This window comes from Centrocercus urophasianus, unplaced genomic scaffold (genome assembly GCF_019232065.1).
Source record: "Centrocercus urophasianus isolate 14NV4802_14NV808 unplaced genomic scaffold, USGS_Curo_1.0 seq_23, whole genome shotgun sequence".
In the NCBI taxonomy this organism is placed as follows: Eukaryota; Metazoa; Chordata; class Aves; order Galliformes; family Phasianidae; genus Centrocercus; species Centrocercus urophasianus.
In genome coordinates this window covers 1,873,831-1,888,699 of record NW_024884789.1, presented here as the reverse complement: position 1 = coordinate 1,888,699, position 14,869 = coordinate 1,873,831, and the positions used below count along the sequence as shown (strand labels likewise).

The 14,869-nt window shown below is 44.7% G+C and overlaps 1 protein-coding gene across 2 annotated transcripts in view; it reads right to left on the bottom strand.

The window, feature by feature from the left end:
• The window catches only part of DPP8 (dipeptidyl peptidase 8), a 31,508-nt gene that overhangs the window by 12,458 nt on the left and 4,181 nt on the right, over window positions 1-14,869 (bottom strand). Inside the window, exons 3-17 of one of the 2 annotated variants that reach the window (XM_042823952.1) lie at window positions 14,747-14,859; window positions 13,669-13,842; window positions 12,537-12,705; window positions 11,180-11,290; window positions 10,690-10,818; window positions 8,903-8,964; window positions 7,799-7,899; window positions 6,538-6,715; window positions 5,077-5,236; window positions 3,615-3,694; window positions 3,242-3,394; window positions 2,495-2,630; window positions 1,683-1,828; window positions 1,290-1,436; window positions 606-758 (exon numbers count right to left, since the gene is read on the bottom strand). In XM_042823952.1, coding sequence (XP_042679886.1) covers window positions 606-758; window positions 1,290-1,436; window positions 1,683-1,828; window positions 2,495-2,630; window positions 3,242-3,394; window positions 3,615-3,694; window positions 5,077-5,236; window positions 6,538-6,715; window positions 7,799-7,899; window positions 8,903-8,964; window positions 10,690-10,818; window positions 11,180-11,290; window positions 12,537-12,705; window positions 13,669-13,842; window positions 14,747-14,859 — 2,012 coding nt within the window. The remainder of the gene's footprint in view (window positions 1-605; window positions 759-1,289; window positions 1,437-1,682; window positions 1,829-2,494; window positions 2,631-3,241; window positions 3,395-3,614; window positions 3,695-5,076; window positions 5,237-6,537; window positions 6,716-7,798; window positions 7,900-8,902; window positions 8,965-10,689; window positions 10,819-11,179; window positions 11,291-12,536; window positions 12,706-13,668; window positions 13,843-14,746; window positions 14,860-14,869) is intronic. The other variant, XM_042823954.1, reaches the window with a different exon arrangement.

The window sequence follows — 14,869 nt, the reverse complement described above, 5'->3', positions numbered from 1 at the left end:
GGCTGCAAACTTGCATGGGGAGGTGGGAAAGAGCAGCACTTAATCTTACAAATGCAATCCAGTGTTATGAGGCATCTCTATTAGCATGACTTACTGGGGCTGCACAGGTCTCACTGTCTCTGTTTGAAAAGCTCAATCACCTGTCTGTTCCAGTACAGACTCAGTGTGAATACCAGCCCCAGACACCCCTGAAAACCCAACAGTGACAACAGGCTAACAGAGGAAGAGCATCTCGTCCCCACGCTACAGATGGAAACAAGTGCAGAGAACTGCTCTTGCACAGTATCCACTGAATGCTGGTTTAAAACTGCACAGTGACTTGTTGGAAAGCACTAGATTTAAAGTGTGAATAAATTTTAAGATCTATTTTCTGGAAGCATCAGAAGGCGAGCCAGTGTGTAATAAAAAAAGCCTAATTAGAAATCCTGTACAAGGAAGGTATTCTAAAAAAGCAGAACTTGCCTAACTAGAAAAAATCTCAATGGAAACAGGCAGAGCACTGCGTCTCACTGGTCTTTGTGCTGTGACCACCTGAGGGAGGTTACATTATTAGAGGAAACATTCTGTTTGCACCACCAGAATAAGTACTCAATGTACGAACATACCCTGAAGATATCTGACCTCTGCATTAAAGCCATAAGAGAGAGGTAGCCTCCATATGACCAGCCATGAATGCCAACACGATCCAAATCAATGAAGTCATACTGAGATGCCAAGTAGTGCAGCCCTTCCACTTGGTCATCAATTTCTATTTGCCCCTGGGAAGAGAGAGAAAAGGGAAGTTGTCAGACCCAGACAAAAGGCACATCTCATGATTTCTGAAAGTAACCAGCATTCATACCTTTGCTGCTTCTGTTTGTGCAGCAGCCATCCACACACCAGCACTCCACTGTACTAGGCACGTTACAGAGAGATGACTCCTTTCCTTCTTTAGACACACGCTAAGCCACCAGATAAAACCTGTATTTCTGGTGAGAGTCAGAGATCCTAGAATAGCTTGAGTTGGATTGGACCTTTATGATCTAGCTCCTTTACTAACAAGATTCCCCTTGCACGTGATAAGCTTGCAAACTCAAATCCTGACATTGTATCCATCCCACGCTGAGCACCTTTCCTCTCTCACATTCGTACTGCTCAACTACACACCGTTTCCCTCCCCAAACTAAGCAGCACTGCACAAACTATGTTGGATATCTGTGCCAGACTGGGACTTCAGCTCAGGTAACACCAGGATTCCAACCTGGCTCTGGCTGAAAATGAAGAACCAGACCCAGCTGGTCTACACTTACCATTTTGTATTTGAAGGCTCCTTCAAACTTCAGCCCTCGGTGGCAGGACCCCCTGTTGTCAATAACCACAACAACGTAGCCTAAAGAGGCCAAGGTGTTCAGTCGGAAATATTTGAGCCCTTTGAATCGATTGTTCACTAGCTGCACCTGGAACAGAAGGACAACGACACAGTCACCTATGTAATCAAAACTATTAATCCCATTTCAGGCTATTTTTATTTACTTCCCTTTCAGTGTTTTATACAGCTTTATAATGTAGATTTTTCAAAATCTCTCCTCCCAGCTGTAGGTCTCTACGAATTAAGCTCTGTTCCCTCAGTAAGAAGTCATTCTGTGTCATGGAAATGAAGGGTCCAAAGGCTCCACCCCACCACTCAGAAACACTGCACTCACCTGCGGGCCTCCGTAGATGAAGATCACAGTAGGGTACTTCTTCCCAGGTTGCAGATTGTGAGGTTTGTACATCATCCCATAGAGCGTAAACCCCGTGGAGCTCTCAAAGGAGAACACTTCTGGGGGAATGTAATCAGGAAGAGGGCCTGGGAAGGCACAAAGAGCCTGGATTAACAGGGAATGGACAGCTCTGCTCCAGCCCTGTCCCATCACCGTGCTGCTGCATCCTCAACAACACAGCTTCCCCACACTGCCCGTGGATGTGGTTGGGACCAGGCAGAGGCTGGGAATGCCCCAGACATATGGGAGCTTTCTCTGTCCTGTCACATACCCATTCCTCTTCTCCCCTGAATGCAGCAACAAGATGAAAAGTAACAGAATCACAGTGGAAAAATAAAAGCCTAAGAGCTGCCTCACAAAGACACCAGCAGACAGCAACACAGAACTGCCTCAGAAGCGTGCGGCCCTCCCCAGAGGCCCAGAAGCAAGCTTGTTAGCATGCATTTAGCTAAAAAGTAAACAAGCTCACTCAACTCCCCCCTACTGATGGTAAAACATGCTTTCTACTGGCAGTAGAAACTTAGCAATTTAAAAACTTAGAAACTTAGCACTCTAAATTCCTTCTTGGCCAGCTTATACTCATTTGTCATCGAGCTGAAAATGCCACTCCTCCACTTCCACGAACTTTTCACACAAGCGTGAGTTTCACAGGGAAGCCTAATTACCCACAACAGCAAATCTCAGATTAGACTCTGGGAAGTCTCACCCATCTTCCTGATTGTCTTTTTGCAGTTTCTTAACAATTCTGTTACCTGCTGAATCTAAAATCGTAGCCCAGAACTCCTTTGTCCTTTGAGCTGCATCATCTTCATGTCCTGTCAGCCGGTAAAGGGACACACAGTGTGGGTTCTTCTGATTGCTGTACTTGCTAATAAACATGTCACAATCCTAGAGAGAAAAAGTGTTATCTTGAACTCCTCAGTACAGAGGTACAAGTAAAAGGATCATTTTTTTCCTGTATTCATATCTTTTGGAAGACATTTAGGAACCAAATGAAACCAGGAAGTCTGTTCTGCAGTAAGAGTGATAGACTCTGAGAAGCCACAGTCCTCAGCAAGATTCAGGCACTGATGTTTGAAAACTAAAAATACACCTGCAAAACCAGCAGTGGCATGAGGACTTTGTCATACATTCCTCTCCAGGCAAAGCAGTTACAGCAGAGCAGGTTACTGCCCCAAATGCCTCCCCACAGGTTCACCTCCTCAGGGGACTTCTCAACAGCCCACTTCAGGCAAGAAAAGCCAGGCTTGGTTTCAAGCAATTCAACCTGCCTGAGCTCCTGTCAGAGCTGAAGAGCAACCTGGACCAGGAGGTCAGATCCAGTTTCCAGAGGTGGCCGCACGCTCACTGTACAACATTAAGCACACAGCACAGCGTAACATCGACTTCTGTTACACTGAAATACAACCCTGTCTGCTGATTGGTGAAGGACACGTTTGGCAATAAAACACAACACACCCAGGCAGCCCTGCCTATCCAGGCCTCGTGCAGATGGATACCTGGCTGACACAGCAGGCATGAGAGTAACCACGTTCTGTCAGTCGTTTTACTTCTCCGGGATTCTTGTAGTTAACAACATACAAGTGATGTTCTAAAGGAGAGTCTTTCGTGCCTTGAAAATACACCAGTTTTTTGGCTTCGTCTACATAGATCTGTCACAAACAAAAACAACACAAAACAAAAACAACATCCAGTTATGGCTGAAACAAAGCCATAAGGTCTTCTTTCCCCACCAAGTCTTCCCCCCCCCCACCGCTTCTATAATTTGGAGTTACTGTCCAGCAATCTGCAAGGAAGAAGCCAAATGCCAGCTGTCTTCCAGCATGCCTGCGTTGCTTGCAAGATATCCATGCAGCACGAGCAGAGACTTACATTGGACCCATGTCTGCCAAGCACTTCCCACTCCCCACTGGTAATGGCAATCTCCTCTTTGATGGGGCACTTGAAGTCACCTGCAAACACAGAGATTTTACACTCGCACATTTTACAGAACACACAGACACCACGACATTTCTTCTTTCCAAGCTTTTCTGCTAGACACAAGCCAAGAACAACGTGGCTTTGCAGAGGACCCGTAATCTCTGGCAACTCCGCAGACAAATGTCAGAGCTGGTACTACACATTCTGAGAGCTGTGCATTGAAGGATTCACAGGTACTCTCCAACTGACACCTGGATAGCTTTGATTCTTGCTTTTTTTAATATTGAAAAGGGTGCAAAGAGAATCTCCAGTGTCAAAAAAGGGGAATTTTGCTTTGGGCTGGGAAGCAGCTCTGCTTTTATAAAATGGCTTCATTTGCCTTGGAAGGAGGGAGACCTAGCAAGAAGAAGTAATTGGATACAATCATAGAAGTCTAATGAACCCAATCTAATGCTTTTTGGAAAAAACCCACACCAACAATTGCACTAAGCTGGGACCTACAGTAAAATTAGGTGCACTTCTTGTGCACGCAGAACTCAGCGAGTGCCTTCAACACACAACAAGTAAATTAAATATCACAGCATGAAACTGTAAATGAAAGAACACATACTGTGGAAAAAACATTCCAGGGGCTTTTGTGCACAGCTCCACCATGCAAACTCTGACTGCAGCTTGGAAGCACGTGGTCCTTGCATTGATTTCTTTTTTTTTTTTGCTTGGAATTACTCTTTCCGCATTTCCACTTACAACAGCTGTCAGTAATTTTCTCCTACTAACATCTCTGTCTATACAGCAATACCATGACTGTTTCTAAGAGCAGATAGGAATTCTCTGAATAGTTGCCATATCATAGGTTTTGCTGCCAAGCACATATGTTCATTTTAAAGGGACTAACAAGTGGGCCCCTGAGACAGGGAGGCCCTCTGCAGTTCTTTTTACAGCATGTTCAAACTGTGCTCTTTATCAGCCTCTGCTACGATCTGCTTGTAAAGGCTGACAGGAACTACGCTGTTTTCACTTCCAAAACCAAGTCTTGAACACCTATTAGATACACTGGACCTTCAGATCAGAGATAGCCACGTTATTGCTGTAATGATTAACCCACTGCAGTCAGGAAGTAAACAACCCCATCACTGTCAACTCAGTGCATGTCACAGCACCACAGGGAAGCCCATCTGGCATCTGATTTTTTGAAACTTTTACCTCCAGTCAGCAAGGAAAAATCAGGGTTAAAATGAAGGCGTGCTGCACACAGAATAACCCCCTTACAATTTCAAGAGGAATGACTGTGCAGTGAAGGGCTTCTCAGGAATCAACAGGAGTTTCTAGTGATTCCTGCCACCCAGAAGGACATTCATTTCCTCACCAGTCAGCAGCAAATGCCCAATTAAAGCAAGAGAATAAACTCACTCACTTGGAGCAGGGAGTCCTCCAGATGACCGTTTATATTTGCTCTCCTTCAAAATTGAAACAATTTTGTATAGGTGTCTGAATCCTGTTTTACACTCGGAGGCAAAAATGAACTCTATCTCATCTTCATGGGTTTGAGGGAAAACATAGAAGATATCATGGATCTGCGGAGACAGAACAGCACGTTGCTGTTATCAGCAGGACTTTGGCACTGAAGTCACACATGAACACCTCTAACTGCCCAGCACAGGTTACACCAGCAGGCTGCAGCACAGTGTCCCTTACTGGCAGAACAAATAATGCATAAGAGCCATGAGGTGTCTGCAAACAGCAGCCACATGCTGCACAGCTCCAGGCTTCTTGATAGCCTATACCCTGGCCACAGAATGAATTAAGTTTTTTTGCAGCTGCCTTTCTAGCTTGTATACAGAGGTGAGTCCAGCTCTGCAGACAGCATACAAAGGCCAACCAAAATAAGACAGGGTTTGGTGGCCACCTCTGCCAGGTGCTGTCTAGAAGTCCATAAGGGCTATTTAGAGAAAGATGAACTGACATCATCTTCCCACTCATAAAGATGCCAGCTCTTGCTTCAAGTGACAATCGTTTGAAGCATCAGAAGCACTTATATGCACAATAAGTGCTGCTAGTCAAAAACAACTCCAGCCAGAAAAATAACAGAGAAAAGACAACATACTGCACCATCCTGAAACCATGCACACTACTACTAAAAAGAAATTACAGTACTACAGAGCACTCATTGTACAGAAACCATTTACTGGAAGGCTCTGTGCCCACACTCAGCTGAAAGATGCAACTACCACCAGTGATTGACATTCTCAGGCTCTCCTGCACCCTGGTACACCCCCAGCAGGATGCCTCTTTGGAGATCAGCACAAGCAGGAACAGCACTCCTTCCTACACCGTGAGCCCAGCACACCTGTGTGCAGGCTCACAGAGCTCAGGCCCTGTAGAATACCTCCACAAGCAATACATAGGGATCCATTTCACCAGAATATGTGTGGTTAAGGAGGATTTTCAGTGACTGTTAGCTGATTCCTGAGACACGTTCCCCCACTGCCACCTAGATACATCTTCACTGGCTGAAGAATACTTCACCTGCTGGGACTGCTTCTGGCAAACAAAAGTACAAAGAAGCTGGAGGACAGTGGGTAACACTGTGGGAATGGGGCCATCCTGGAACAGCAGTGTCCTGGGCTCTGTTCTTAGCTCTCTGATCACCTAGCAGCCTCAAGCAAAGCAGCGCTGCTTTCACATCACACATCTTTTTGCCCTCTACACGTTATGAGCCCTTTAGAGCAGCTCTCTGCCAGAAACAGGCACAGAACTTGGACAACAGGAATATTGTCCTCGGCAGCACAGCACAGCAACATCAACTTTGCCCAAGTGCTGCACACGGGGTCTTGAACAACAAACTGTCAGACAAGGCTGAAATTCAAATTCTTACATTTATCCATATGTCTGTTGTTTCCTCATAAATAATTAAAGGTGTAACAGAATCCGGTACGGCGTCGATAAGTTTCTGCCTTTCCATTGCATCATATTCTACTGGGATGAATAATGCAGGGGGAATCAAGACGATCTGCAGTCGAGTCTGGGAACGATCCAGTAAGATGGACCAAATGCTGGTGAGAAGACAGATATTAGAGAAAACAGCATACAACAATGAACAGTAGAGAGATCTGAAAAACCTCAAAAGCAGCACATTACCACAAGGCATTTCGGGGGAGTCAAGAATGTTTGGCTTCAGATTAAGCAAAAAAGCCACATGTAAAATCTCACCCACAAAAACAAACCTCTTCCATAACTATTTCTCTTCATTTCAATATTGCATAAGCACTGGTGGTTGAAAAGTTTAATTAATTCTATTCCCCCAGATTTGGATTGTGCTTTAAAGGAGAAAGAGAAGAGAAAAATCAGAGGGAATAACGAAGAAGAGGAATAACCAGTGTTTCAGGATACTCGTCAAAATATTAATGTTTTAAATCTGTACCTGGCAGAGAGTAATACTGGCACCTAAATGAACTGCCAGCAGACCCTGCCATACTTCTGATGACTTTACATGTAGCTCTAATAATAATCCTGAAAAAAAGCAAGACAATGGAACAAATGTGTCCCTGCATTTCTTCCACATTCGAAAAAAATAAATAAAGTGAAATCTTTAGATTCAAGAACTGGAGAAGTGCAACTCTGGAGATGCTTCTGGTGAATTAGAAACACTGCACTACATCATCTACAAGGTTAAAAATGACATGCAAATGTAAGTAGCACTTATAGCAGGTTTTCTGATCAGTAACTCTGGTCAGTAAGGACACTCCAGAGGTGAGGGTGGTAGCCTGGGGGACCTGGGCTCATTTCTGTCCTCAGCCATAGACTTGCTGTGTGACTATGGCAAGTCACTTAGCCTCTCTGGGCCTCAGTTCCCCATCTGCAAAATGGGGATAACAGCAATGCACTCTGTCTCACAGGGATGCTGGGAGGACACAGACATCAAAGGCTGTGAGTGCCTATCCCCAGGCAGTAGGGCCAGGCGTCAGAGGAGGTAAGGACTGTTTGGTTTTGGAGAAGCTGCCTTCTTTACGCAAATGTATTTGTAGCAAAGGGAAAATGAAAGAAGGCTTCAGCTCAAGGAAGACAAAGACCGCTACGTTCTGCTTCTAGCTGCACTGCCCAGACCCTCTAAGCAGAGACAGGATTAACATACGCACTATTTTCCTTCTGGCGTCCACCCAGCTCTAGCAATGTACTCCACTCCTTCAAAGAGGATCTCGAACGGCTGAACCAGCTCTTTATCCACAACACCTGCAATCTGTTGACAAAGGAGTAATTCAGTGACTGACATTGACTGAGATGAACCCACACAATCAGTTTTCCTGCACGATGAGAGCTGGACACAGCAGACTTCTTCTGCGCAGCTTAAGCAATTTAGATTGTTTTGTCCTTTCAGTGCAGGGTATTCACCCCACCTGTAGCCAGACACCAGAATATTAGTAGAGCTGCTCACTACCAGCACAGCAAGGGCTGGGACTTGAGGAATACAGATTCTGCTCACAAATCCATCACGTGCCTTGCCTAAGATACTTAAAGGATCAGTTTCCCCATGTTAAATACAAAGGGAAGGTGATTTGTACCAAGCTTATTTGTGAAGAGTTTTTGTTGCTGTATGTTGAACATTCTGCATGGCATCCAGTTATCAATATGGTTCTAATTGATACACAGCTCTGCAGCTTGCCCCTGCTGGGACAAATCGCAGTGGTACCCCAAGGATCCTGGCAGCTTTCCCTGACTGCTGGTTCACATCAGCACCGCTGTCCCAGCAGGTGAGTGTTGATGAGCTCAGGAGCAGACAGGATCCAACAATGTATGGAGGTTAATGTATCTGTTTGGTAAGATTAATTCCCCAATTGTCCAAAGACCTTGGATTGGCCTATGGAAATTTCTGCATTTGTTCAAAATTCCTGGAGTGAAAGCAAAGCTCATCTTTTCCCACAGTTCATGCTTTTATAAGGTGATACATTCTCTTCGCAATCAGTTTTTTTCCATCGTCTGCAGCCAAGCAATCAAGACATCTGTCACATAGCAAAGCCTAACCATTCACACCTAAAATGCTCTGCTCTGCAGCTGAGTTCATCAAACAGTCCTTGAGAAACACTGCTGAACACAAGGAAGGAGCCAAGTGCATTGCCTCCAGGTAAGCCACTGAGCTAACACAACAAAGAAAGTTCAGTTATGCTGAAAAGGAAAGCGGTTTTTACCAAGAAGAGTCACAGAAATCAAATTTAACTTGGGAACAAGGGGAACATGGAACTTACTCTTCCTTCTTCATTGATCACCACTTCAGAAATCTTGAAAGTGACCTTTGGATTTGCTGTACCTACAAAAACAGATGTTAGCAGTCAGGCACAAACTGTTTGCTTCCAAGAGGGCAGGCCTGAACTGTGGATTACTGCGTTGTTATTTGTACAGAACTGGAACAGGAAAAAAGCAGAACACTCTTTGGTCAAATAGCCTGCTTGCACATATTAGAGAACCAGACACAGAAAAAAGAGACTACAGACACACAGCAGAATTGGTGGATGTAATGCCACAAACAGCTCTGATCAAGGAGCTATGCTACTGTCAGTCAGTTTGCTCTCCCACAGACAAAGCATGCATGCACCACCTGGACAGCAAAGCAAGCTTTGGTTTACTGTTTGGCTGATATTGAATAAAAAGCAGAGCAATACTTTTCTGTGCTGGACAGTGAAAATCCACCTAGCCCTCCATACAAAGCCTGAACAACACAGATGTACAGCACCTGCAGCGCTGAGGGCCTGCTGCACAGCAGAGGTGAAGGATAAAGAGTAAAGTTGTGTCAGTCTAGGCAGCTCCATCTAGCAGCTTCCACATAGTTTTAATATTCTCAATGCTGCTTTCACTTTATCAACTCACAAAAACTGACGCACTGAGGTGGAATGACTTGCTTTAAGCCACAGTTCTGGCTTACTGAAGTACTCGTCTTCACCCTGGTAACAAACCACCTCAAGCTTTGCCCTTATAGCAACCCAAAAAAGCCTACTGCCTACGTGGTTCTGACTGGAAACTGAGGACAGAGATTAAAACACATTTGTTTGTTTTCAAGGCATTTAAGGCTTTGGCTGCCTGGTTTTCCTACGCTGCTTAGATTCAGCACTTAATAAAAGTATAATAAAACACCCTCACAAAATCTAAGTGTACCCTAGCACTGGAAAACATGAAGTCACCTCTTGCTTTGCAGGCTAACATGGCCCCTCCTGCTCCTTAAAAGGAGCAGTAAATCAGAATCATAAGCAGGAAACTCTTGCCAAAGGATTAGGGCAATTACAAGACCTGATAATAAAAACAGATAAAAAGATTTCAGGAGTAAGAAAGAAACGAACTACTTTCACAATGTGATCAACATGTCCTGCAAAAACAGCAGCGAAATCTCAGAAGAGCAAGGGTCAGCTTGCTCAAACTTGCCCTATACACCTGGCACAGCACAGTGCACTGCACAGCAGGACTGCAGAAGTCTCATTGGCTCCAGCCTGCCCTCGTTCCTTTACTGCTGAAGCCTTTGCATCACTCACTGTTTGAAAATGGCAGCAGAGGCTTTCCCTCATAGTCTGTAAACAAACATAATTTTCCAAGTCCGAAAGCATTTGTGGAGATCAGAGCCCTTTAGAGCTACCAGGGCACTGCCAGCAGCTAGCAGGATGCCTCCCCCTGGGAAAATCAAAATGCTGTCATTCTGCAGCTATTCCCTCAGAGACACCGGGCTGTAACAGGAACCAGCTTCTCTGTGCCAGGATCTGAGACAGCAGCTCCAAAATAGCGACAATCAGGTAGGGTTTCTGCCAACTTCTGAGGGACCCAGACTGAGTTCTTAGTAACCTCATGGCTGGAAAATCAACACAGGCACCAGTGACTAATCAAACCTCCAGGGCAGAAGTTTTTCCACATACATCTCTGCTACCTGAGCACTAATTCCAGGACCACACGTCATGCCCACAACAACGCCCTGCTCTATCACCAGCGTAAGGCACACGGAATAAAATAAGCATCTCCCAGAAATGGAGATGCAAGGTCATCTGGGTCTCACCAGTTTTGGGGTACCGGAAGGAATCTGTTCTTCTTGTCTCCAGCATGGGTGATGTGACATGAATGATTTCCACTTCTGACTCATCGTTTTCTTCATAAAGAATTCGAAGAACTTTACCCCCATTCAGTGCTGTAAAGGAATTAACATTTTCTGATCAGAGCAGCTCTCAAAATCGGTTATTGCAGACACCAGTGCTTCCCTAGGAGAACACGGAGGCTGAAAGAATGAAGGAATGTCTGTGACTCTCGTTTCATTACACAAAATGCACCAAGTCTCATGCAATTCCTATCACTGTTGTGAGAAGGAAAGTTTCTTCCCCCAGTAGCTCAGGCTAACGAGGGCACCTTAACACATCCACCACTGCAGACACTTATAGCTCTTCTTGAACTATAAGGTTCCTATCCAAAGACAAGAAATAACTTTCCCTAGACAGCACAGCACAGGGGCAACTACTTGTGCCTGTCAGACACACTGTGTCCAACACACTTACTTGGCTCTGCCTTTGGACTCCACCAATAGCCAGTGTATCTGTCAAACTCCTCCTGCAGCACAAAAGTAGCCACGCCAGCAGACTTTGGATCTTCCTCAACACTGGCAAGTTCTCAAGAAGAAAAAAAAAAGAAAAAAAAAAAAGACACAAAAGAATTAGTTCATGATGTACTGCAGAATCGAATCAGCTCTGCATTATCCCAAACGCAGCCTATGTTCAGTCTCTGGAGAACAATGACATGATAGCAAATCTGGCTTCTCAGCAGAACTGCTTTCACCCCACTCTGTTGATTTATCTGGGGAAGACCTAATCCTCTCCGACACAGCAGCCTCTTTTAGGAAAGAAAAGCCTCATCTTCCTTTCTTACTCCTACCCAATTAGTCTCTCAGTTTTCCATGCACTCATCCAAGAAAGAAAATGTTCTCTCTACCTGAGCTCAGCAAATTGGAACCACAAGTTTTAAGGAAATTAAAGCAAAAAAATCCTGAGAACTGACACCGAAAGTACCAACATTCAGAAAAAATTACCAGCATTTCATTCAGTTTACAGGCTGAAAGGAACAGACTTACATAACATCTCAACCCTATCCATAGGGCTTCAATATTTTTCCTGTTACCCTGGAGGTAACTTAGCAGCGCTCCATAAATAATTATCATCTGAGAAGGAGTCATTGCTATAGTTTATTTTTAATGTACTTACATAATATTTTAATAACTAACTTTCAAATAAGCTCAAGTATTATTGTAAAGTGTCAAAAATTTTGATTTGGTTACAAATCTAATGATGCAGTTTCAGTACAAGCAGCATGCTTCAATTGCAAAATGCAATGGATTTTAAGAAGCTGTTTACCCACAGTTTTCCATTTCCCTTCCCTGGGATACAAGTCTAAATCAGACCTGGAGAGGGGTAGAAGCACAAACCTAAGAGACTGAGGATGAGGGCACCAGCAGAAGCCACAGTGCTATTCAGAAACTCTATATTGTCTCTAAAAAGCCCTGCAGCCTGACTTCGCTGGCAGAAACTTTCCCCCAGCTCTATTCCACCCACAGCTACTCCACACAAAAACGACTGTTCTAGTACATAAAAAGAATATGTGATTCAGGAGAAGTCTTTCCATATGTATTCAACAAATAACTCATCCTGCCAGATTCTGGTTTTCCCAGTGGACCCAGGAAAAGAATTTTCCTGCAGCATTTGCATCGGAGAAAACATACAGAACATGACAACCAAACCCCAGATGAAGTAAACAGTTGCCATTCCCTCAGATCTCAGGGGATAACTTAGTGCCATTACTTAATTCAGTAGAGCAAGAACAAGTGCAGAGGAGGTGCAGAGATTTTAATTCAGGACGAATTACCATTGTGCACAAATGTTAGCCTCCTTTCTTCTCTGGTTTCTATATTAGATATCCAGATGTCATTGCTATGGATAAAGGCAATCCAATTTGGATCAGCTGGACAAAGCTTAGGATCCATCCGGATATTTGGACAACCGGTCTCTACCAGAACGGGTCTTAAAGGCTGTTGCTGATTGAAAGAAGAAAAAAAGAATAGTAAGTAGTGAAACAGTCACTGACCTAGATTACCAGAAGGTCTCTACGACCACAGCAATGTGCTTGCTGACTTCAAACACACAGGTTTACAAGAGAGCAATCTCTACAATTTCCAAAATACAGAAAAATATCAGCAGATACTTTATAGGGAAAGTTGTGCTTCCACCATCTTGAACAGTTCCACCAAGGCCTCTTTCACCAGTGCTGAGAATTAACTGCAAATCAGAAGACAGCTTGCCTACAGAAGCCTGGCACACCTAAAAATTGACAGGCAGAACAGACAGAAATCTTGTTCTCCAAAACCAACTCGAGATACAGTAACAGCTGGGTTAGGCAAACATCAAGCATCTCCTGTATCAACAAGAAATGGTTTCAGCTTTCAAATCCAGCATTAGCACAAGAAAGGAGTAAAGGCTGCTTGTTCACAGAATCACAGAATCACAGAATTGTAGGGGTTGGAAGGGACCTCCAGAGATCATCGAGTCCAACCCCCACACACAGTTCACAAAGTTCTACAGCCAAATCCTGTAACACATACAGTACTGACTGCTGAACAGTGACCTCTAAACCACAGTTTGGGAACAAAAGCTGCCTCTGATATGACTTCGGAGTAAATGGAAGAGCAGAGCACCACAGGCTTCACGTCCCTTTTTATTGGTAAAATAAAATTCAGAAAGTCTAGTGACTTGCCTTGCCACCAGAGATTCTACCATTTCTTTTTAATTCTCCATCCAACTTTCTGTAACCATGGCAATGCATCCCTAAGGAGGACTTCTCCACGTTTCGAGGTTGGTTAAGGCCGCTTGCCCCTCCAGTGCAACTTGCCATGGCAGTGCAGCAATAGCTGAACCTCACATTCTGCTTTCACTAGGAAGCAAAGGAGCTTCCAGCCAGAGGCAGGAGGTACTGTGCAAGACAGAGAGATGAATAAACTCACAGTGAATCCATGAGGGCCTCCATCTTTCACATGATAAATTCCACTCCCAGCCTGAAACAGGAAGGTGCCGCTCTCGCGGTGGTAGTCGTAGCAGGCAATCCCAACAGTGCCAATCCGCTTCCTCTCCCGCAGCAACTCCTCTTCCCGAGAGTACATACCGTAGTCCAGGATGGCCTGAACATGGGCAGAGAAGCACAATCAACACCTCTGCTCTGCATTTGCTACAATACTGTCAGAGCATCTCTGCACGCCAAGCTTCCAGGACCAGATGGCTGTGCAGACACCCTCCTCCTCCAGAATCCTGCTGACAGCCAGGAGCTCCTGCTTGTGCTTCTGCTGCAAGAACTTGTAGGTGCATTCCTCGACCATATCCTACAGAAGTGGGAACCTGAGAGCCACTTCTCCCATAGTAAGGCTGGCATTATTTCCAGTGTACGCTGGTATGAGAAAGATCAGACAGAAGGTCTATTATTTCTAGAATGAGTAGGACAGCCTCCACCAACTTTTGCAAAGATACATGGTGACCGGTCTGGTGGGAGGAAAGCACAGCATGAGTTTTATGTCTGGCTGACAGCCTCAGGAAGCAACATGGGGAAACAACACACCTAATTCCACACAGGAAATATCCTGCCTCCCTCAACCTGCTATGGTGCTCGGAGGTGAGAAGAGGACACACAACCTAGAGTGGAAAAGAGATTTCTTGCTTCAGCCTGAGTCACAGAGCCACTGACAGGTCAATGGGGAGACTCATTGCTTCCCCCTGCAAGACAGTGATTACTGGAGACTGCAGGCTCCTTCAGCAATGCCCAGGATCTCAAAGCAGAGAATGTGATGCAAATTAGCACTTGTAATCTCTGCTGGCAAAGGACAAATCAAACACATACACTCAGCTTTCATGATGCACACAGGCTGTAGCTCCAAAAACTGAAGAGAAAATTATGCTTGTTTTTGAGATGGTCGCAGAGTTAACCAATTACAAAGAGAAGCTTGAAGTGTTTAAGACCACAGTAACGGCTTATAGGTGCAACCTCAAAGCCTTGCTGTGTTGCTAAGATGTAAGAAAAAAATCAGGACCCACCGGGAAAAGATCCAAGAGGGGCTTCCAGGAAAGCAACAGGACAGCAGCTTTGTTCACAGTTTTTGGAATTTCAGAGTAGAAGAGTGTGTTCTCTCTATTCTCCCCAGACATTGCTGTTGTCAA